Raw genomic sequence first — 25,001 nt, forward strand, 5'->3', positions numbered from 1 at the left:
AGAACTGAATTTCACATGTATTTACAAGACATTCTTAAAATAAATAAAATCTAATGCACAAAAAATTCCTCTTTTAAATATATATAATATATATATTGCTAGGCAATTTATAATTCCACATATAAAATTCTCATTTAGAAAGTGATGGGTGATTTCTGATATCTCTGTTCTCATTTTTATGAGGTTTACTTATAAACCACTCACAGTGAACCAGCACATCAGCACACTGGTAGTGACTCATTTACAACAGGAATCAGTACATAGTGTTTTAATTTACTGCTAGTGAAGTTCTTTAGGAGCACCATCGAAAGCATCCTGGCCAACAGCGCCACAGTGTGGTACATCACTGCACAGCCACCGAGCTAGAGGATCTGCATGGTCTGGTGAAGGCGGTACAGTGAAGCTTTTAAACAGTTTATAATAGACTGAAGAAGAAGGTTAGCAGAGTCAAAGACAGCACCATACACCCCACACATGTGCTCACACACACACACTACAACCCACACATGTGCACACACATGTATATTCACACACACACACACACACACACACACACACACACACACACACACACACACCTCAGTAACTCCTTGTTTGAAGCACTACCACTTAACACAGTGATACTGCAAAAAAAAATATTAATCTCGATTTTTTTTTTCAAGATCATGGACTATTTTCGATAACAGTTTCATGGCTTTTTTTACATAATGGAAAATTCAAACAAAGTTTTCATTAGAGGAAAAACCCACACCTAAGAAAAATGGCAGCCACTTCTTACCACCAGTATCCAACACCAAAATATCATATATAAAACAATATTTACACTATCTATATAATATATAACAGCAGTCAAAGCAGGAGGGATGAAGCTAAAATTCAAGGTCCAAATGGGGAAAAAAGGTCATACACGAGTATGACACTTTCCATAACATCTTTCCGTAACATCATGTCATATAGAACAGCACTAAGAATGAAGCAGCATATTGCCTTAAGTGGAAGTTCTGGGAGTTGGAGGGCAGACTGTATTTTTGTTTGTGTTGTAGCCTATCGACATACCTTACACTTTACATGAATTTTATTCCACGTTTGCCTTTTCAAATCCAGACAAATTCCATATCGTTCAGTCGCGGTTCCCATGCGGTTTTGATTTTATTTTAGTTTCGTTTCTGTCTCCGCCCTTCTATCGTATTTTTATTACCCCCATCTTTCACCATTTGCATTTTCCTCTAAATGCATCACCGCGGTCAAGCTAAACGTGCTTTAGCGATTGAAGGTCAAGTCATCCACGCTTCAAATTCAAACGCGCCTATATGCGCGATTTTACGATTTTCACGAGCTTTGTTGTGGATACGCACTTTTAATGCATTTTAAAGTACAAAATAGAAATTACTTGATTGAAATAGTTTACTTGTAGTTTATAGTTTACATTAAACACAATTGGTTATATATTTAAAACAGCTTAATGGGCATTGTGCAAAATGTTTTTTTATATGTTTCTCAGAAGTTTATTATAGACCTTGACAGACAGCTAAAATGGGTTTTCATTTGTGAATTGTTGTAAATGTGCAGGGCAGGGGGAACAACATGGCTGAAAAATTCCACTTCCAATTGATTGGTGGCCCTTGGCTATCAGCAGATCAAGTCTGAAAAGATTCTACTGCACCAGTTTTTAATAAATCTATATTGAAGTCTTTGTATTCGTAATGACGTGTACATACATTTAATTCAGAGAAAGTATGGTTATCCATTTTTCTGAATATTCCTGTTTTAGCTGGCAGTCAAGCTCTATAATAAACTTCTGAGAAACGTTATATAGAAAAACCAAGCTGTTTAAATATATTACCATTTTTTTCCCACATGCTAGTAGCTCCTCTTTTTCCGTTTTGCATTGCATTATGGGACAATAGTGTCCATTCAAACCATACTCAAATAATGTAATGTATCGGTGTACTTACACGTGTTGGTCATTGTAATTATCTACGTGTTTCGCTTTATATCTCTGTTTTATTTTTGTTTTACTAGATTTTTGGCTACGTGTCTTTGTGTAATGGTTATCTGACTATGGACTGCGTTAAGTTCAATGAAAATTTATTTGTCATAAATAAGCGTCGCTCATCACTTCATATGCGTCCTACCTTAATATAACTTAGTCATGCTAGATTTCTTATTACCTGAGTATAATGACAATGAAGACTCTATTCTATTCCATTAATTTTTCTTCTATTCTATTTTACACATTTACCTTTCTATGTACTTACAACGCATTTTTAAGTTTTGAAATGGGTTCCAGCTCTTCGACAGAAAAGTCAGAGGCCATTACACACTTACGTGAGGAAAAAAATATAAATTATTGTTTTTTAAATAAAACATGTAGTTGAGCGTAGGTTTGTATATGGTATGGACATGTTCCTACAAATATTTTGGGAGGACAGAATTGTTCCTACCAGTAATTGCGCGTCTCAAAGATGACCGGTTTAGACATGCTAGCATTTGACTTGCTGAAAGAGAGGGGGCTATCTGAACGTTCACGGTACCTGCAAATACGTTACGTACTGCCTGACACAGAGGAGGCTGCTCAGTGTGCTGATAACATACTGTATCATAGACTGTATACACTCGTGGACTGGACGACAGTGGGGGAATTGAAGCCACTGTGTTTCTAATGCCCTCTAGTTCCTGAGGGTAGTAACGCTACAACATTTAATCCCGCCCATTCTCATGTATGTGAACGGGCCAGACAACAAACAAATTTCAAATAATATATATAATTCAAATTATATTTTTTTGTCAGTTCTGTTCTGTCAGTTCTATAAGATTCACTCACGTTAATATATCTCCCAACATTTTTATTTACGATTAACGGATTATGTGTAAAATATGATTTTTAAAAAATGGTGTGGCAATGAGGTGATTGACAACTAATACTCACGGTAAAACGGCATCTGATTCGATCTCAGCTATATTAAGCTTCACTTGACATCCTTTTTACTTTCCACTGTGTTAATGACGTTGACAGTTCAATTTAACATTTTTGAAGTAAAGCTTGGGGTCAAGATCTTTTCAGTTTGTTACGGTGGATATCTAGCTAAGTGGTTAGCTGCTAGTGTTAACTTCTTCAATGTGAGCAAACAAATGACCTAGCTAGTTAACCTCCTTGCTAGTTAGCTAGTTTGTTGAAATGTCGCTGAAGCATTTAACCTAGCATGAAATTTTACTTCGGGTTGACTGTATTTACAATGGACAGACATATGCTACTTCAATGTGAAGTGAGTACTATTACATCCACACAGCAGTTTACATTTACCAGGTATAATGGTGGCTCCCTGGAGTAACGTAGGCCACTAAAACACCAAATACAGTCCCTTGTTATGGTTGAGAATTGTGTCACACCAGTGGGCCCTGGTGAAGAAGAGCTATTGACTATTGTTATTAGAGCTGGAATAGTAACTTTGTTATTTTTAAAAATGGTTTGTTAGCTGTCATGGGTTCTTAAAAACACTACAAAAGCAGGGACTTGCTCACTCCTAACTACTATTTATATATTTTTTTTATTTGGTAATTTGTAGATAATTGGCAATCCTGTAAACTGAATTATTTATCTCTGTATATTTCCTTTTTCTATAGTTCACTGGCTTTTATTTTATGTTTTTATTAGGCTTTTGTACAAGCAACCCAGTATACTAAGTACATATGGAAGTGGGGTGTGTGTGTGTGTGTGTGTGTGTGTGTGTGCTTGCGCTTGCTTGTATGTATGTGCATTTATGCGTGTTGTGTTGTGCAGAGTTGTGCATTTGACAACTCTGACTGATGCCATCTACAGAATGCAGAACATTACTGTGGCAACCACTTTGTTCTGGGGACATATGTGGCTATCACAGGCTGATGGTGTTTAAGAACCTTTTTTGTGGGCAGTAGTGTGGCTAACTTTAATATTACATTTTTCAGAAAATCATCTTCTCAAACACAAAATATGTTAGTGCTTATTGTCACACCTGAAAAAAATGCAATCTAACATTATGTCAGTACATTCTAGGGTACAATTAAAAACAGCTCCTGAAAAAAGCAAAAAATTGTCTGGGGACTGAAACACTTATTAACTTCAGTAATCATATCTCCTTCTCTTAATTCTCCAGATATATGCAGTTCCTGAAGGAACTGGAGTCAGTAGAGAAACACTACCTGCATGCTTACTATGTGCATTATTACATCTTTGCAGACAAGCCAGAGGATGTTCTTGTGGTAACACTGCAAATTCCAAGTTTGGAAAATTCCCCCTGCTGGCAGAAAATCTAACTATGCTGGATGGAGAAGCTCGAGAAACTCATTGAGACCCAACTAACCAATGAGGTCGACTACATCTTTAGCCTCAATGTGGATACCAAATTCTATGGTCACTGGGGGGCAGAGACTCTGGGTGATATTGTTGCCGTAATACACCCAGGTTATTACAGTACACCACGCGATGAGTTCCCATATGAGAGATGGCCTGAGTCACAGGCCTACATTCCTCAAGGGATGGGAGATTATTACTATGGTGGTGCGGTGATTGGTGGCCTAGTGGAAGAGGTGCACAAACCTGCATGCAGCTGGACATGGACAAGGACATTTTTATCAAAGCACAGTGGCAAGAGGCATCCCACCTGTACAGGTGGCTCAGTGATTAAGCTACTTGACTAGTTATCAGTAGTTAGCTATTTCAAGCCCCACAGTTGCCACTGTTAGGCCCTTGAGCAATGCCCTTAACCTTCATTTGCTCAAATTGTTCTCATTTATAAAAGACATCTTTGGGATAAAAGTATCAGCTAAATGCTGTAAATATACATACTTCCAGCACAACAAGCCAAAGTTTTGTCACCTGGTTACCTGTGGCAGGACTTTAAGTAAAAAAAAAATAATAATAAATCTGATGACATAAAAATCAGTTGTTCTCTCAAATCATCAGGAACTATCCTGATGTGTGCCCCAACCCCTGATCAGACCTCATGTGGACTTTCACTTTTCAATCCGGTATACACTCCCTCACAAACATGCACTTTTTTTTTTTCAAAGTTATGGTTTCTTTCAGGTCATGGTTTTTGAGGGTGAGCCCAAGTTATGGGATGGTTTCTTTGACCATGTCCATGTTCCCACCCCCAGCTTCAAGCCTGGGTCTTCTGCATGGTAGACGTGTTCTGACCATCAGAAAGAGCAGGTCTTTAGTTTTCACTGACACACTGAAACCTATAAATAAAATAATGAACGTAGGCTAGAAAGGATATTCAGTCTGTCAGAAACAATGCTGTCTGTAGGAGCTGTATCCACACTGATCTTCACACCACATCCAGGTTGTGGCACCAAAGTAATCCCTGTTTCTTTCTCAAGCGATTTTTACCCGGCTGTGTGTTGTGGATTAATGGAAAGATCAGGGAGTGCAACACTCATCTGTAGTCACTATTTCTTTGGCAGATTTATTTTGTATTTATGGATGACAACAGCGGGCCATTTACCTTTGTTAAAATAAAATGTTAAGCAGACTCAGTTATAGTAAGTCATTTGGATTAAATGAGTTACGTGCCTACTGTTACTAGTATCTTCCATACAGTGTGCTTTTACAGTAGACTACACAGCATTGCTCACACAAAACAATGCTTGGGTTACATTTTAACCTTCTTATATTCATGTATATTTATGTAAATTAAGCGCTATAAATAACAGTAAGATTAGCACACACCTTTGAAATATGAAATCGCAACGAAAATGCGAAAAAACTAATTTCCTCGAAACACGTGGCTTGCCGGATGGTTGATGTTGAGGGCAGAACACTATCGTGAGAGTTTTCATTTTCCAAAGTTGTTACTTCAAATGACGCAGGTAAGACGTGATAAATATGTAAGTCGCTTTGGAAAGGAGTGACTGTTAAACGCTGCAAATGTCACCCAGTATAATGACTAGCGTGTCCGATTTGTTTTTTCCACTTTTAGTAGGCAATTTTGTCTGTGAACTCTAATAGCGCCTCGCACAACCAAGCATGGGGCGGGACATGAAAGCCGACCAAAATTAAAGCATAAGAATAAGTTGGAATAATGAAAAGTCATTCTAAATAAGAAGAACATGATTTAGATTTGAAATGGGTTTCGACTATTTATATACTATTTTGTTCCGCACTGCTATTTTATAGCTCGTATATCTTTTGTTACCGGCAAACTTTCGGTTCAAGGAGGAGTTTCAAATGGGAGCTACTTTCCGAATGGTCGCTGTCTTCTCGCATTTTCGCCATCGCGTTTTGTCCTCCTCTGTGTCGCCGTCTGTATGGTCCATTTTAAAAGGTTTATTTGGGACAACATGGCTGCAGCGACGGGTCGTTATTACAGCGAGGGAGGCAGAGCAACCAAAAGACAAAAAACAGACAGCGACGGAATGGCCACGGTGCGGTTGTCCCCTATTACTGATCGCAATATATGCGTTTTAATATGTAAAAGCGGTATGACTTTGAAATAGTGGGTAATAACTTTCCATTATAATTGAGCTACCGACGAGCTATACCCTTAGCTAGCTAGCGAACAAAATATTTTGTTTTCTTGTCAACATCCGTTGCTGTAGCTAGTTTGTACTTAAGAATAAGGTTTCTTTGCAAATATATATTAAAAATTAAGCCCTTTTTTTGCTTCGCATTTTGGTAATTTAGTTCAAATATGAATTGGAAGCTTGGCTAGCTCGCTAGCCCCGTTAGCTTGGGAGGGGTTTTCATTCAATGGGCTTTGTTCTGAATGAACTGACACCAATAACACGTCCAGGTACAGCTACGTTTACGTGCTGACTAACTTGCTAACTAACTAACTGTGATTGTGTTTATTTGTACTTTAGTTTAGCGAAACATGTTTTTTGTTTCTATTTTGACGCATGAAATATCTATAACTAGCCTGCTAATATACCAAACGCTTCGCAACGTGGTCTGTATGCAAACAGCTAACCACTTATTCGTCTGGTTCAGATCTGAAAGGAATAGGGAGGAATAGTTCGGAAGCTGTGAATTCTTGGTTATGCTATGTATTTCAAACAATTTTCATATTTGTTGGCCATTGTTTTGCAATTATCAATGCTATGATCACAACCGTGTGCTTTAAGTTGGAAATGTATCGGCAACTCTGTTTTACGTCGTCAAAAATAACGTGCCGGTGTAAAATGAGTAGCTAGTATATTTGATATGTTTTCTTGTCAGGTTGTTCGCGCTTCACCTAATTAACATTTTACTTAAATAGAACCGTCATTGCGAGGGGTCACCCGATGTACCTTGACCCTTGTGTGTATTTTTAGGAGGGTTATGATGACCCCCACAAGACGCTGCCTTCGTTGGTAGTGCATGTAAGGGGTCTGATTGACGGCATTACCGAGTCCGACATTGTGGAGGCGTTGCGGGAGTTTGGTACAATCAGGTAAACCGCACTTTTCGTTGTTTGGGACATGATTTTTTTGTGTATGGAGCTACGATGCTGTTTGAATAGTTGAGTCTCCTGCATTTGACCAAATCCAAAAAAAAGTTGTTGTGACCAAGGTTGTCGAAAGTTGTTTTTTTTAACACATTTGCACAATGTTGGGTCACTTTTTCACCATTATATGTTTTCAAAAGTGGCTTATCTAGTCAACCTGTCAAGAACTCAAATTTTGTGTGTGTGTGTGTGTGTGTGTAGCTACGTGGTTCTGATGCCAAACAAGCGACAGGCTCTGGTAGAGTATGAAGACATGAGTGGCTCGTGTAATGCAGTGACGTACGCTAATGATAACCAGGTGTACATCGCTGGCCGCCCCTGCTACATTAACTACTCCACCAGCCAGAAGATCTCTCGGCCTGGGGACTCAGGAGATGCCCCCAGCGTGAACAACATCCTGCTTTTCACAATCATGAACCCCATCTACCCCATTACTACAGTAATACAATTTTGCCTCTTTAACCTTGAATGACATGATGCAATTAATATTTGTGATGTGTCTGAACACGGGGGGGGCCCCCTTAAGTTTCAGCTCTGTTCACCTCCCTGACCTGTCATTAATTCCCCATTGTCCTAATTAGGTGCCTCTTAGACACTGTTGCCATGGTGATATGCCTAGAGCCACCCTGCAAACAGCGAGTGACGTGTAAAGTCGTCTGGCACCTTGATGCTGCTGCCTCTATAACATGTCACTCTGTCCACAGGATGTGCTGTACACCATCTGTAATAACTGTGGCCCTGTACAGAGGATTGTGATCTTCAGGAAGAATGGTGTGCAGGCAATGGTTGAATATCCTTCATCATCAGTGAAAACAGTGTAAACTGCTTCTTGTGTCACATTGTGTGCAGACTATGCAATATGTATTAATCAGAGTGAGTTGCTTGGCTCACATTAGGAGACTTTGTGATAGGATCAAGCAGATTGTGGTGTTTCACACTAATTTCGAGGTGTTTGTCTAGTTGGCCAGTATTGTTTATAAAAAGGCAAGCTTTCTGAACCTTCCTTTCATTTTCTGTTTGATTTCAGATAAGACTCACTGTAGTTGTACAACCAAACAAAATGGCGTTGCACAACTACAATGACAGTCTTATCTGAAATCAAACAGAAACAAGACTGAATGGGAAAGGTTACATATGTGTAGAAAAAAGTCACCAGAAAAATTTAATTCTAGGGATTTAGCTTGGTGTTTTTTTATTAGCATTAGCTTACAGTAGTATTGTGATTTCCTTGACTCCTGTTCACATTTGATTCAGTCCAGAGTGCTCAGAGAGCAAAAGCTTCCTTAAATGGCGCCGACATCTACTCTGGCTGCTGCACCCTCAAAATCGAATATGCAAAGGTTAGTTACTGTCCGAGACGAGACTTCCAGCTTGCTACCCCTGCAGTTCGCGGAGTTCTCTTCAGTCCATACCGTTGTTTCCTCTGCTCTAATACACTTGATTAGGCTCATGAAATGCTTGATGACTTAAGTGCAAACGCTGAATTGTGGAAAAGTCTCACTGGGTTGCAGAGGGAAAGGAATTCTTGTAGCAATATTTGACATGTTTTTCCATATCTTTTGCAGCCAACTCGTCTCAATGTGTTTAAGAATGACCAGGACACTTGGGATTACACCAACCCTAGTCTGAGCGGCCAAGGTAACCCGCACTCGCGTGCGGTTGCACATCTGCAAACACACACTTAATTGGTTGTGGGAATGGGTATGTGGGCAAGCCTCCTATAGTGAAACCCCTGTGGAATTCTGGTGTCACCATGTCTAGAGAGAACATTCCACAGAGGTGTCGCTTCTTGAATCGGCTTCAGTCTTGAACCTTTTTTCCTCAAATCGGCACAAACAGCACATGTGCGCACATACACACACGGTTGTTTAAAGACGAGCTATGAGGGCTCTTGCTGCAAGTCGTGAGGTTGTAACCGTACATTCACGCACATGCACCCATTTTTGTCTCACGTGGGTCTTTTCACCATTGAGCTGCATGCTGCCCGGAGCGTGCCATACACACAGGCATGTTTCGCACTCACACTCCCTGCTCACCCGTGAAGCAGCACAGCGTGCCCCATCCCTGACGCGCCCCCAGCTACAGTCACGCCGCATGGCTCTGCACCCAGAAAGCGCAACATGGTGGAGATTTTTATATATATATTTTTATATTTTTTTATATATATATATATATATATATATATATATATATATATATATATATATATATATATATATATATATATATATATATATATATATATATATATATATAATTTTATTTTTATTTTTTTATTATTTATTTATTTTTTTTTTACCTTGTAGGATAAATGCTGATATGGATTGAAAAGTGGACCACTTCTCTGTAATCTTTTGGTATACTCATAATTACACAGTGGTTCCCAGCATTTCATTTGGTATTGGCATTAAGCATTGTAGTGTGTTTTTATATTTTTTATATATATATATATATATATATATAAATTTAAAAAATGCGCGGTACTCTTCTATTAATCAAATTTTCGATAGACCTGCACTGAGTAGATTTCAGTGCACAGTTATAATTTTTATTCTGGTGTCCTATTCATAAAACACATCAGTGTATGACTGCTGTACAACTCCTGTGTAGTTATTTAGCTTTTGTTGCACACTTGGACAGTAGGCCTTGATCATTTTATGATGTTTGACATATGCTGATGACTCAAATGTTAAGATTAGATACTGAGTGGGCTTGATCTCAGACTAATGCTCCTACTCTGATGTTGGTCATAGCCTAGAAAATCTTCAGACTTTATTAATGTTTTAGTCCAAAAACAAGTTTTCCGGAGCTTGTAAGTGGGGCTGGAAGCTAGTGCCCAGTCCTCTGTAGGTGTGGTTTTGTGGCAGTCAGTGTATACAGGAGATTTTTGATTGACACAAGACTTTGAACTGCTGCACACAGCCAGTTCATTTCAAGCCTTGTTGCTGCAGCCCTAGACAGACCAGGATCGGTTTAACTGTAACATAATTTTGACCTTTTAGCCTTAACAGATTATAATTAATGCATTTGTATAATTTAGCAGTTCAGTCAAAAGCTGGTTCTCATGCACCACAGAAACTTGTTCTCTTGGTTTATTCAGATGAACCATAGCACATCCCCAGTGGATTATGCTGGTCATGTTTATTCTTGAATACATGGTACCAATGGTCATAGTTAGCCTTGAACACAGAGAAGCTCCTGTTTCTCATGGTGTCATCATGCATCACTGTTCCAATGCATTGGATTTGTAGTATACCAGCTACTGAACACCTACCTAACATGCAAAATGTACACTAAATTTTGTCCGTTCACTGCTTTTCCTCTGACATTTTTTTTTCGCAAGCTTTTTTTTTTTTTTTGGTGGTTGTTGTTGTTTTTCTTTCAAGTGGATTTTTGTTTGTTCATTCAAAACGTACATTGAACATCAAATACTACTCAGACCACATGCCGCAATCAAATGGAGGTACACTGAACAACATCTTAAATGCTACAGAGATGTCATTGTTTTGTCCACTTACATGGAAAAGGAACACTTAAGTACAGCTGACATTCTTCTCTAGCATCGGTTTTCCTCAAGATGACTACCCTCTCTGATTTAACATCAAAGTTGGAGGGTGGTCTTATTTTTATTTTTTATTTTTTGGATAATACATGACAGCCAATCACAGAAGACTTTTCCTTCACACATCACCATGAGCCAGCCAATCAGCCATCAGACATGATATGCAAAGATATTGACAGAGTGTGAGAGGAGGTGGGAGGATCATAAATTGATTTTTCCTGCTTCCTGCCTTATCTTGTTTCTTTGGTGTGTGGGCTACCTATGCTATCACTACTCCACTCCTTGATGAAAACATGACAGCAAACATTGCCATGACAACATGCCACGCCAAGATTCCTACAACATGAGGGCCATGAACAGGGATCGTCATGACATGCCAAGCTGACATAACCATGACAACACACCAAGCCAAGACTGCATCACACCAAGTAGATGTTGTACAGAACGTCACACCATGCTCAACCGATACGGCCAGGACCGCACACCAAGCTACGGTTGTCACCGCACATTATGTCAGGATTGCTGCAGTTTAAACAAGCAGAGATCATCATGACTACATATCGAGCAGACATTATCATGACAACAAGTTGAGATTTTCAATGCTCACCGCGTCAAGACTACTCGGCCAGCACACCAAACGGGCATTGTCTGTAGATACAGCGAGCAGTGAATCGTCATGTCAACATAGAAGCAAAGATCTCGCCGCAACTTCACACCATAGCGCTCTCGTCATGGTCTCACATAGAAGTAGCAGCACAGACACACCAAGCGACATCGCCATGCCATCAGCCTGAATATCGTCATGAGAACACATCAAGCCTCACGTCCATGATCATGATAGTGAAATTCACCAGACCACTGGGACACCACTGCGACCAACACCACATTACCATACATGGAAAGGATCACTGAGGGTTACCGTGGAGACACAGCCACCGAACATGTAGCTAGAGCCTCGCTATCCCTCCCTAAGCTCTCTCTTTTGATGGACTTGGGTGCTTCTCTCTGTTCTGGGGTGTTTTGTTGTTTTGTTTTGGTTTTTTTTGGTTTTTTTCCCTCTCTTTCCTTCATCCCTCTTTTTCCGTTGTATTTAACTGTTTCACTCTGAGCGGGGCGTTGCGTGTTCTGACTGCTGTTACGCCTTCCGTGTGACACAGGTTCGGATTAGCTTGGCTGCTGCAGTGGCGTCTGCCCTCAAAATCGGCGCTGTGCCGGCAGCTCCCATACTTCATGACGGGTAAGCAGCACTCGTGCCTGGAACAACACCTAAACCAGCCTCAGAACACGTGGACGACTAACCAAAACACAAAGGAGAACGAACACTGGCCAGGAACTCAAATCTCAGGGAGGGGTTTGGGAAGAAACAGGGCACTGGCGAAGCATTCTCCCCCTTCAAGCAAGCAGTTATTGGGTTCTCTCCCTGCCCTCTGTAAAGTGTGTGTGTGTGCTGCGGTTAGTGACTCAATGGTGGTGACTCTCGTACGAGCTCTCCCACCAGCAGAGGGAGCCCTCGGCTGTGGCGGACTGGAATTGCACATGGCTTGACTTGCAGTCTCGCTCGGCTAGTCAGCCTGGCGCTAGCTGCCCTTGACGTCTGCTGACCTTCTCCTTCCAATAAAGACATTTCCCTTCCTGCCTTCGGGGCAATGCACTCTTGATTCTCATTCATTTGAAATATGCTTCTGTTAACTGTCTTCAAAAGCAAGTATAAACCACATAGGCTTGTATTGGCACAATTACTACCACGTTCACTGGTCCCCACTGGGTTTCATTGTTGGTCTCATAAGGTTTTTCTTTTTGATGCCACAGCTTAATGAATGGGTACACGGGCCGGGCAGTGCTGCTCTTGTATCTATAATCATAGGAAAGAATAATTGGCTACAACTGCTTGGACAGTCACTTCATATTCTACCATCATTAAATCGTAATTGGTGGCTGAAGGTGTTGGATCTTGGAACATAGATCTTCAAGAAGTCCATCAGACACATTTGGACACCCTTTGGCTATTGTTTAATTAGTCTTTCTATTGATGGTGCATTTGTTCTGGAGGAATTGTTTAGATGGGGAATCAAGTAAACTGGAAGCCTAGAAAATGTAATTGGCTCTGTTACAAATGTCATTCATGTCATGACATTGATGCAAAGCGATAAGATTGTTGACTGGAGAAGATCCGATGCCAAATTTTAAGTACTGCTTTTTTTTTTTTGCTTTTTTTAAAAAAAAATTATTTATTTATTTATTTTTCCTGAGATTGCTTTAAATGAAAATGCTTCTCTGTAGTAATGTGCAGAAAATGGGTGAAACTGAAAAGTAAACCCTTACATTGCACCCATGTCACTTGATATTTCTGGAAAAACCATTGGTGGGTTTTTTTTTAGTAAATGAGTTAAATACTGGATACTGACCTGTATTAATTACTTTTAAAGACGGGCTACATTCACTAAACAAATTTAGTGTTTTAAATCTTTAAACAATTACCTGCTAATTGTTTTCAGTTCAACAAAGGTCAGAATGAATTTAACGAAGGCTTGTCGTGTTTGTAATGAACAGTAATGTCATTTATTGCATTTCATTTTGGGGGAAGGTGTCCTTTTATTACTGCTTTGTTGCATCTCCAAGTCATCTCCATAGTTCACAGGTTTCAATATCAATGTTTAAAATTGTAATTTTTATCCAATGTGGAGAGGCTCCACTAATGTTTGCACTGTTGCATCTCTGATTTGGGAGCTTTAGCTTCTGAAGTGTTTGTTTCTAAGCTTTGATCGTAATTGGACATGAAAGTCCCAAAAGGTGCCAGGTCTCCTGCCGAGCCTCTAACTAGGGCATTGTCAGTTAACGGCAGCACAAAGTGACCAGTAGACCCAAAATTAGTAACATTTTGATCTAGAGATCATTCTGGGAAGTCATTACTTGAAAATGCTTGGCGTTTAACGTAAGCTGGGGCAATATGAACAATATGGGCCAATTTCTCAGACATGGAATAAGCCTAGTTTTGGACTAAACTGTAATTCCAGTGTTGAATCACCTTCAGGAATTCTGCTTTGTCTGGAAATGAGCTTAATGTTGATCTTATATTGCGTTAACACGCATCATGCTTTAAGAACAGTTCAGGTGTTTCTTGTATGAAGGCTGTGCATTGGTAGGCTGCTAGTTGGCTAGGTGTTTTTCATTTTCATTTTATCGTTTTTTGGATTTTCCCATTAAACATGTACTTCAGTTAAAGGGATGTGAAAAAGAATGCACTATAAACTATTGTGTCCCACTGGTTTAAATTTGTCTGTCTTCCGCAAGGGGTTCATTTGCTTTTTTTTTTTTTTTTATTTAAAAAGGGTGGTGGGGGTTGTTTTTTGTTTACTGCTGTTTTTTTTTTCTTCCCGCAAGTCTGATATGTGCGTGTGTCTGTGTGTACCTGTGTTTGTGCAGATGCTGATTCAGACGGCAATTGGAACAGTTCCCAAGGTGTGTTTGTGTGTGTCTGCGTGCGTCTGTATGTGTTCAGGTTTTTGATTGATTAGGATGTGACAGATTTGTAAAAACAAATGTAGGGAGAGTTTGTAATCTCTTAAAATCCATTTTGTAGTTGTTTGCTTTCTAGTATGCTTTTCACCATTTCCTTTTGTGGTGTTTATGAGGTTTTGGCCCACCCCACTGCATTTACAACTAATGCAGTTATAGGCTTTCCTGCATGCCAGTCACTATCGCACCTTACCTCTCCCTTTAGCTTGATCAGCTGATTTTGTTCTTGTGTGATGCCTTTCAAGTCAGTTGCTCTTCTGTAGTGTTGAGCTGTGTGGTTGTTGTTTTTTTTTTTGGTTTTTTTTGGTTTTTTTTGTTTTTCTGTCAGATCCAAATGCTAACCCTAACAAGCGTCAAAGACAGCCAGCCTTGCTGGGAGACCACCCTCCGGAATATGGTTAGCCTCCCTCATTCACCGCCGCCCAAAACATACACAAATCAACATTCGGTCTACTGTGGATGCAGAAATTTGTTTGGGGTTTTTTTTTGGTCAGTGACGGACTGTATATATACACAGTGGATGGTAAATCACTGCTGACTACCTTTAACTACATTTACTGTGCTTCCAGGGGGTCCACAGGGTGGCTACGGTCACTATGATGACTCCTATGGCCCCCCGCCCCCACACTATGAGGGCAGGCGTATGGGTCCCCCTATTGGCCGTGGACGAGGAGGTCCCCGCTATGGTGGCCCACAGTATGGACCCCCACCTGAGTATGCCTCTCAGGCAGACTCGCCAGTCGTTATGGTCTATGGCCTTGACCCCTACAAGATCAATGCTGACCGGATTTTCAACATCTTCTGTCTGTATGGCAATGTGGAAAGGGTCAGTGAAGGAGTCAGTAATAGGTGGATAACTAGTGGCTGGATTGAACAAAAATACATGATATCCACTGTCGACTGGAGTTTCACTTTAGTTTACTTCAGTACTTCTGTTTCCATTGTGTCTTTCATCTATCCATCTGTCTTAAATGACAGTCACGTGCAGCACACTTGTTTGTGTGTGGCTCCCTGCAGGTGAAGTTCATGAAGAGTAAGCCAGGTGCTGCCATGGTGGAGATGGGGGATTGCTACGCTGTGGAGCGAGCCATCTCGCACCTGAACCACACCATGCTCTTTGGACAGAAGCTCAACATTTGGTAATCACTTGCTAGCCTAAATCTACGGCTGTGATACTGCTGATACACAAATTGAGTTTAATGAGGTGTATTTAAAAAGGTCAGCAATGCTGCACGTTCTGGCTAGACTGCTGGTGATGTGACTTGTTACCTGAGTAGTTGTGGACCATCTTCCTCTACAACTCTTACAGCACCTCTGTTGTGATGTACAAGAAACTTGCAAGTGACATAAATTCCATGAAAGAGGATTTTACTATTTTTGCTCAATTTTAGCTACATTTCCTCCTGCTGAGGTGTTTCAAAAATGCCTTTTTAAAATGTATTCTTTTAAACGCCTAGTTTTGAAATATAGAACATTTTGATTGTTTTGCAGTAATAGTTTTGATCATCAAAAATCACAGAAATGACCATGCATCTTAAATCACACATGCCTGCACTATATTTATGACACTACCTCATTAATTGCTTTCTCTCTCGTGTGTGTGTCTGTGTGTGCGTGCGCGCACGCAGCGTGTCGAAGCAGCAGGCGATAATCCCAGGCCAGTCATACCAGCTGGAGGATGGCACCAGCAGTTTTAAAGATTTCCATGGCAGCAGGAACAACCGCTTCACATCCCCAGAGCAGGCAGCCAAGAACCGCATCCAGCGTCCCAGCAGCGTCCTGCACTTCTTCAACGGACAGCCCGACAGCTCCCCTGAAATCTTTAACCAGGTTGTGCATCTGTCTGTGTTTGTGAAACCTGAACTAGAGTTTCTATTTTTTTTTTTTTTTTTAATTAAGTTAATGTTATGAACTTGAGAGAGTGAGTTTAACCTTTTCTATTTTTGTTTTGTTTTTCTTTAGATCTGTGATGAGCTGGGGATAAAGCCCCCAGCCAATGTCAAACTCTTCACAGGAAAGAGTAAGTGTAACATGCATCCCTGCACTTTGTGTACCCAATCCTCCATCTATTGTGAATAAATGATAGACATAGTGTTATGCAAATTTTAATAACACATCAGAATTCTGATCTGTACAAAATGCTGCTTTAGCCCTTCTCATATTTTAATTAGTTTTCCTCTGGCTGAGCTTAAAAAGCTGATGGAAACATGGCCATTATCCACATGAGCTGTCGCATTTCTGTGTGGTTATCCATGTGAGCCATTGCTATTTATGTGCCATCATCCATGTGACCTATCGCCATTATCCATGTGGGAGATCACATAAGATATTGCTATTATCCACTACATGAGCTGGGCACGCCCAACGAAGGCCGGGCAAGCTTAGGGTAGAAAAAATGCCTAAGAGCTGCAGATGAACTGAACAACATCCAGACTATAGGACATGAGCATTTTGTCAACAGCTAGTGCTGCCCAAATTTTGGGGTAGAAAAGTTAGACATGAAGACAATGTATATCGTATTGTTGCAGTGGTTACCAGACCTTTACAAGTTTCATTTTAATAAAATTATTCCCGTTTTTGTATGCGTGTGCACATGTTGGCGGGGATGTAGGTGAGAGGAGTGCTTCTGGGCTATTGGAATGGGAGACGGTGAATGACGCCATGGAAGCGCTCTCCCTGATGAACCACTACCAGATGAAAAATCCAAGTAAGATTAGCGTGCCTTTAATTTCGGAACAGCTGTTGTGTTCAAGTTCTTGTGACTCCTGTGTCTAGTAGAAATTCATGCCATCCACCCACCACAGCAGCTGGTTTCCATGGTAACAGTTATCATTAAATACAGTTTTGTTGCAGTCTTAGTAAACTGAATCACTTGCAGTAGTTTTAATATTGAGTTGGTGGGCCTGTGTATTACAGTGAGAGATTGAGTGCACAGATGGAATGTAATCTCTCTCTCTCTCTCTCTCTCTCTCTCTCAGGTGGGCCATATCCCTACACTCTTAAACTGTGCTTTTCCACGGCACAGAACGCTAACTGAACCCTTTATCTTCCAACTGACCACCAATGAGCTTTGATGCACCCTAACAGATTAGCTGTGTCTCATCCTGAGCGAGTGACGTGGACTCCCTTGAGCAAATCTGAATTTGAATTTTTGTACAAGCATAGTGTTAACTTTTTTCCATTACATTTTTTTTATTATTCTTTATTTACAATGAAATTTTGGTTTTGCCCTGTATCACGGCAAACTTGTATGAAGAGTGATCAAATGTTTTTGTTCTTTAAATAAACACCCTGTGTGATCTGACGGTTCTCTCTCTGTGCTTGGACAGCTTGTAAGGAGTGTAAAATGGTTAAGTGGTAGTACATGGTGTTTCCAGACTGACATATATATGCTTACACACACAAGACTGCAGTAATGTCTTTTTCTTTTATTGAGTACTGAACACTCAATTCTTAGTTCTTTAAGTGTAAAATGTACCATTGCAGCTTTTACTTTTATTTTTTCAGTTAATTTGATTTATATAAAACTAATAGGCTAATCTGTCATCATTATAAACTGAATTTATCAAAACAAATAAAGGCAGTAAAAAGCCAAATTAACATGGCTGAAATGCATTTATACAGGGGTAAGGTTGTTGTGCTTCAAAATTTGACTAATGAAGGATTTTAGATAGGCCTCAGCCTGAGTTTCTGGTTTTTAAAAAATAGCATTATAATACAGTGGGCAATGTTGGGTCTGTGTTGTTTGGTTAATATCTGATTTTTTTCCCCACATTGACATGATGGCCAGCAACCAAAGGCACAAGCTCATCACCATACATAATATAGACACACTTGCACATGAAATACAAAGCTGGATTAAACAAGCAGTTGCCTTTGAGAAACTTCAGGCACACACACCCAGTTTACCTCTGCTTTCAGTTGGAGCCCATTATCATTTAAGAACCTAACACTAACTAGCAACACACAGGGACCTGGATAGACTACCTACAGTCACATCCTCTAGAACAGACACACAAATAAAACAGCAGGTTGGTACGTTTTTCCAGTTTCATAATGAGTGATAGGCAAATGTCAAGTAGTAGTGATTTTTAGCTGTACCCCAAAACCAACACAAAAAGCTAATAAAGAGCTAGCTGAAACAGGTGTGTTGTGTTTGGGGCAGGGCTAGTCTGCAGGAAGGAACTCCAGGAAGACAGTTGGAGACACCATGGCTTACGTAAAGTCTTCTCCCTTCTCTATACATGGCTATTCACATTAATTCTAGAGAATTCAAACTAGTACACATTCTTGGATCAGTCCATTTTACATTTGAACTATTGTGCCCTTTACTGGTGAAAGCTTTTACCCATTCACCATCCTGGTTTGCAATTGGCTGGTCCTAGGTAGTAGCAGATAGCTTCGTCACCCTGTTAGCCAATCGCTGCAGAACAAGGTCAGCTGTACTGATGAGACTGTGCTGTAGGGAGACAGAGGCGTAAGGAAAAGAACAAGAATAAACACACATTACACATTACTGAGATGTAATCCTACAAGGAATGATGCTGGGGGTGTTTTGGTTGGTTGGTTGGTTTATTTGTATGTGCTGGTTAAGTCTTGCAGAAATCATTACATCTTACTACACTATGCTGGGTACATCAGTAACAGAGACTCTCCAAAACTACAACAGCAGTTGCAAGAGTACCATCACATTTACACTTACAGAAACACACAATGTAAAACACTCACCACACTTTCTCACATTTAAATAAATAAAAGCATACTTGAATTCTACAAAGAACAAACTATTAAGAATATAAGTCCACTTAACATGACGATTGTTAGTGTGTGTGGCTATGGGAATGCAAGTATGCATCTTGAGACACAGCCTGATAGTATACCAGGGCAACTCCTACAGTAGCAATGGGAATGTTTAGTCAAATCTAGAGTGAGGATTTTACTATGTTTTTAATTCAAATATGCTACATTTTCCTCAAGGGACTGAAAAAATGAATGAGTGCATGAATGAATGAACACACCTGTAATATGTGCAGTCCTTTTATAGTGAGAACGGCTAGTTCTTTAAGTCCATCCCCTGTGAGGTCCAGATAAATAATTGACAGCAGGGGGCTTCTGAAGCTCCGTCTCCACAGCAGCTGGAACTGCCCCTCTGTTTCTCCTATTGACTGCTGAAATTTGTAGCACAGCAAGTCCTGTGGAAGCCAAAGCAAGGGTGTGACTGGCTCAAATAAAGCCAAACTGTCATGTAAAATTCTGTTGCCTTTATATGGGAAAGTACACAATTTACTGAAATTTTTCACATAATTCAGAATCTTATATTCTATAAGAGCAGTATTATCCATAAAACGTTTTCTCAGGAATGAGGTGAGTGTATGGGAGTGAGTGTGTTTGTACCTGTCCATATGTTCCTAGCAACACCTCTGGTTGTCCATCAAAATCCAGATCGATAAGGATGGCACACAGTACTGCGTCACACTGATCACTGTCTGCTAAACACACTGGCCTGCTCACACCACTTCGCTCCACATCTCTAAATACACCCACACCCCCACACCCACACACAGAGAGAGCATGATTTTGGGATAAATTATATGGCAAAAACGTAAGGTGCCATAACATTTTTAGATATCCCAATATTGATGTGAAATTATGAAATTAAATTCTGTTAAAATAGAGAATTTCAGTGCATATCCAAGCAGTTACAGATTCAGATCTTGAAAAAAATAGATAGTATTTATGACATTTTTTATTTTTTTTAAATGAACCAAGAATAATTCAAACTATTTTGCAGGTTTAATCAACAATAGATAATATGTAAAAGAACTAAAAACAAAGAATTCCTCTTGTTTTAGTTCTAACTGTACACGTTTGCACCACTAATCTCCTGGAGTGGTGACATGAGTTTGTGGTGGAATCCTGTAGCATTTATCTATTTTACTTAATATGTGCAAATTCTTTTTATTCTAGCCATTCTTAACATTGCTTTAGCCACGTAGTCTTGTGATATCATCTGGTATTTCTTTGTGATACCAGGAGCCCAAATCATATAGTGGGCATGCTTAACACTTTGCGTAATGGCGCTTTGTTTTACATCTCGATGTGAAGCAGAACTGATCATGTCAGGCCATTTTTTGTTCAACACTCCTCGTACCGTTGATTGTGGTTGTACTTTAAGTAATGATAAAGGTTTTGTTCCATTTGAAAGTAGCTAGAATGGCATTGTGAAGGGTTCACTCTGTTGCTGCCCACATGTAATGCAGTTTGAGTGGAGCTTTTTCCCAGTGTTATCAAAGTCCTTTTGATGTATGTATTGTGAAAAACTTTATCGAGATAACGATAAAAATTTGATTAATCGTCCAGCCTTACTATGTTACACACAAACACAAATACATAACTCTCACCTGTACACCACAGCCATCTCAATAGTGCTTGTAACTAACAGATTGTATTCTATCACCTGATGTTGATCTGCCTGAGACTCTGGAGACCAAACACAGCAATCAGATATACAGCACAAGTACAGCAAGTTCACCTATACACATGCAAATGGAACAAACACACTACCTGGTCCATGCATATGGAACAAACATGGAACAAACACACCATACACACACACTTACAGAGGACACACCACCACACACCCACACAGGAAAAATACACTGCAGCACACAAATACATACAAAAAAGGGGCAATGATGTTACCATACACACACCAACAACACACATTTACAGAGAACAATGACACTACTGCACACTAACATTTGACAAAAGAATCCTACCATTCAACCACCAAAATGGTACAAACACCCATACACCAACATGGCAAATACACACACACACACACACCACTGGTGTTACTATCATAGTGTGCTAGCTTCAGAGGAAACAGTAAGACAGTGGATACAGGACTGTCCTGCTGCAGACGCCAACTCTGGAGAATTTCTGTTAAAACACACACACACACACACACACACACAGACACACACACACATGCAATTATTTAATCTTCTTATTTGTGAATGAACGTATAGCTATACCATACATATTAGTATGGAAACATGATGCAATTTAAAATGAGCAGAGCAACAAAGTGTGTGTGTGTTACCTGTTTCTTTCTGATCTACAAGAGCAAGCCCAACACAACCATTCTGACATCCATAGGCTGTGAGACGACGTCCACTGTCAATACTCAAAACATCCAGCCACAACACACTGCAGAACACAAACACACCGTACAGTTAGTGCTTTTTTCGTATTTTTCAGTAATGAATTAAATCAACCACCGTTTTACTAACACAATCACATTTCCTATGAATTAATTTATTCAAACACACACCATCACATACTTGCTAGGCAGGTCCTTAAGTTCAGGGAAGAACCTCTCCACTGGCTGCTCTTCAAACTGGTGCAATGAAGCATTCTACCAGTCAGAGAGAGTTCAACCAATCACAGACACAGGGAGGTATTATTCATCCAATCAGAGACACGTGGGGGGGGGGGTGTAATTCAACCAGTCACAGAGTAATGTGCTGTGGTAATTTAACAAATCAAATAAAAATTATACAATTCCAGAGAGAGACAAGTACAAGAAAAAAAGTTTGAAGAAAGACTGTCAGTCAGCTACAGACTAGGTGTTCCTTCCACATGTCAAAGTCTTAATCCATCCTGAGACAAGTATCACAGAGTGGGAGACACATACATAGATAAGAACCCCCACACGCACACACGCATGCATGCACACACACACACGCGCACCCGCACCCGCACGCACACAGCACCTGCCTCTTTGTAGAGGTGTATGCGCTGGTCATGTCCACTGAGCAGAAACACTGTCTCTTTCAGACCTTCCCCATGTTGTAGCCTGTAACCCATCATGATACAACACAAACATGGAAAGAAACACCTATATATTAAAGGTAATTAAAGCCAGTAGCACAGTACCATATTAATACCACATGATTGTAACTGTTATAATAGTTGATTATCAATCCAACTGTATTTGTTCTTATGTAAAACACAAGATAAACACTACAATGGTGTCATTATTGAGATGTAGTGCACACTCATGTTATGTAGTGTGCACACATTCTCTCTAAGAGAACATGCCGTCGAGTTTATGCCAAGTGAACACTCCCACAGAGTGTCCTTCAACAAGATGCATACTTAGTCGGTGTACACTTGAGCACTCACTCACATCTAGGTGCACATGGTTTTAAAAGTACACACTAACCACGTCTGTAGCTGATCAGAACACATGTGGCGTGTGCTCGCTCTGTTCATGCTCACTCTGCAAAGTGCATACTCACTCAGTGTGGTAGAGCTGGAAGGGCGTGAACTGTAGCTCCAGGTTAAGGCAGCTCTCTGTGAGGAACACAAGACGTTTCTCTTACTCGCTAATCGCTTTCCTCTCTAATCACTGTGCTGCCATGCTACCACTTATGTCCCTGTCTAGAACCCAAAATCTAGAACCCTGGGCATGTCAGCATTATCTCTGCTCTCATACACCTTAATCAACTTGTTTGCTAATTGTCAAGTCCATTGTGAGGATTGTGGATCTGGCTTTCCAGAACTTCAACGGGGCATTCCAGCAGCATACTGATGTTCAGACTGAAAAAAATGGCACACTGCTGGAGAGAGCAGAAATTCACTGTCGGGATCAAAGTTAGGTTTCAGGGCAAATTTACAGTTATGTTCTCTTTTATGACTATGGTAATAGAAACTTTAAAATCAGCATTTGAAAATGGATAGAATGGCAATTAGTGAACTGTTTTTAGAGACGACATAATCCAAGTGGGTGTATCCAGACTACACAATAGTAACTGAGCAGTCTACCCTAGGACAATGAGCATGTTTCAATGAACAGTCTATCCTAGTAAGATGAGTTTTGATGCAAGAAACCCACGGGCAATGGATTCCAGATTGAACTCTGACCCCGGCTCATAGTCACAGTATATATTCAGGAATGGAGTGGCTTTGTCGCCCGAGTCCTATGGAGGGATAATGAGAAAATTAATGGCTAACGAAGGCAGACCATAACAGGGATGTTTGTGTCCCCCAACACTGTGGTTGTATTCTGTTTTTAATAAAAAAAGATAGGACATATGTAAGCACTCCCGGTATCCCAACCACTCGAACCCACCTTGATGAAGGTGATTCCCACGACCAGCCCTCGGTTTGGGGGACATTTGTTGAACGCGTCGATAGAAACGATCTCAGCATCCACTGTGAAAAATAAGATCAATTAAACGCTTACAAAAGTAAATATGTAGCTAACAGCGTTGTATAAAGGGTGAAAATGAGTATACCTGGGATGTACGTGAACTGCACCTCTTTGGCCACCGGTCGGATTTTATGCTGGACGTCTTGGTACCTAAAAGAAACTACTTTCCCTTTCAGTGTAGCGGCCAGCAACTCTTGGTCACCCGCTTGGCAGAGCCCGTATATGTTGCTCTGAGATGGAAAGCGACTAAAGCTGTCTTCAACAAACGGGCATAAAGTGTCCACAACAGGTAGCATTTTGTTAAATGAACGAAATTGTTCAGAAGATGTGTGAAATTGTTAGAAGATGTGTAAATATGTATTTGAATTTACATTTCACCTTTCTTTCTCCACTAGCGTCAAAACATCCGGTTTGGGGCTGGGTCAGCAGTGAACCGAACCAATTATCTTAAAGCATTCGGCTTTCTGACCAATCAAAACCTTTGCGTCATCAGACAACGCCGGAAACTCTGTGGAAGGGGACCTTTATGGTGGAGAGTCCCGTCATTACACCGATGCGTCTCAACAGAGAAACCACTGAGAGGTTAAGTGAATAACATTGATCTCGTTACAGTGGCACCTGACAGAGGGTGACATATTAGGCTGCAAGTGCTGCAAATAGTCTGTTCGTGTAGTTCATGTACAGGAAGCATGAAAAATGTAGGTGTAAGGACCTGGGTAGTTTTGACAAAGGCCAGATTGTGATCAAGGTGTGCTCCAAGTTCTCCAGATCTCAGTCCAATCGAGCATCTGTGGGATGTGCTGGAAAAACAAGTTTAATCAATGGAGCCTCCCACCTCACAACCTAAGATTTAAAGGATCTACTGCTAATATCTTGGTACAAGACACCACAGGACAACTTCAGAACCTCATGGGTCAGAGGGGACCGCCACAAGATTAGGCAGGTGGTTTTAATAAGGCTTATGGGTGTATGTATGATATATAAAAGTGTAGTAAACAGCAAATATTCTCTTGAGAAAAACAAACTGAAATTTCATATCCATACATACATGCACAGGATACAAGGTTTCTAAAAGATGTTTTGGACAGAGCACAGGTGATGTACACGGTCCACTCCTTTGGGAAACCTTTAGTATACCTTTATATTTAATAGTCCATATATGCACATAATGCTGGGCAAATGGCTCACACCCACAAAATAATTTCAGCTATTCAGCTGGAAAGCACGTTTATTCATA

The 25,001-nt window shown here is 40.3% G+C and overlaps 2 protein-coding genes across 4 annotated transcripts; one reads left to right on the plus strand and one right to left on the minus strand.

Annotated features, from left to right (window-relative positions):
- Positions 1–6,295: 6,295 nt before the first annotated feature.
- hnrnpl (heterogeneous nuclear ribonucleoprotein L) lies at positions 6,296–17,848 on the plus strand. 3 transcript variants are annotated; one of them, XM_027032691.2, is made up of 14 exons: positions 6,296–6,405; positions 7,294–7,412; positions 7,668–7,905; positions 8,171–8,256; positions 8,710–8,806; positions 9,032–9,104; positions 14,452–14,487; positions 14,873–14,941; positions 15,114–15,370; positions 15,562–15,683; positions 16,173–16,374; positions 16,507–16,564; positions 17,144–17,251; positions 17,523–17,848. In XM_027032691.2, exons 1-14 carry the CDS (start codon positions 6,322–6,324, stop codon positions 17,579–17,581), a joined length of 1,608 nt encoding a protein of 535 aa, XP_026888492.1. In that variant the 5' UTR covers positions 6,296–6,321; the 3' UTR covers positions 17,582–17,848. The 3 variants fall into 3 exon arrangements, with proteins under 3 accessions (XP_026888492.1, XP_026888493.1, XP_026888494.1); XM_027032692.2 differs by having other exon boundaries at positions 17,156–17,251; XM_027032693.2 differs by lacking the exon at positions 14,452–14,487.
- Positions 17,849–17,952: 104 nt separating this feature from the next.
- kptn (kaptin (actin binding protein)) lies at positions 17,953–24,187 on the minus strand. Its single transcript, XM_027032694.2, has 12 exons — positions 23,850–24,187; positions 23,684–23,766; positions 23,447–23,531; positions 22,851–22,905; positions 22,327–22,405; positions 21,891–21,964; positions 21,650–21,756; positions 21,391–21,486; positions 20,946–21,024; positions 19,939–20,074; positions 19,563–19,736; positions 17,953–19,003 (listed from the first exon to the last, which is right to left on the minus strand). The coding sequence occupies exons 1-12, from the start codon at positions 24,058–24,060 to the stop codon at positions 18,926–18,928; spliced, it is 1,257 nt and encodes a 418-aa protein (XP_026888495.2). The 5' UTR covers positions 24,061–24,187; the 3' UTR covers positions 17,953–18,925.
- Between the last annotated feature and the right edge of the window lie 814 nt (positions 24,188–25,001).

This window comes from Electrophorus electricus, chromosome 6 (genome assembly GCF_013358815.1).
Source record: "Electrophorus electricus isolate fEleEle1 chromosome 6, fEleEle1.pri, whole genome shotgun sequence".
In the NCBI taxonomy this organism is placed as follows: domain Eukaryota; kingdom Metazoa; phylum Chordata; class Actinopteri; order Gymnotiformes; family Gymnotidae; genus Electrophorus; species Electrophorus electricus.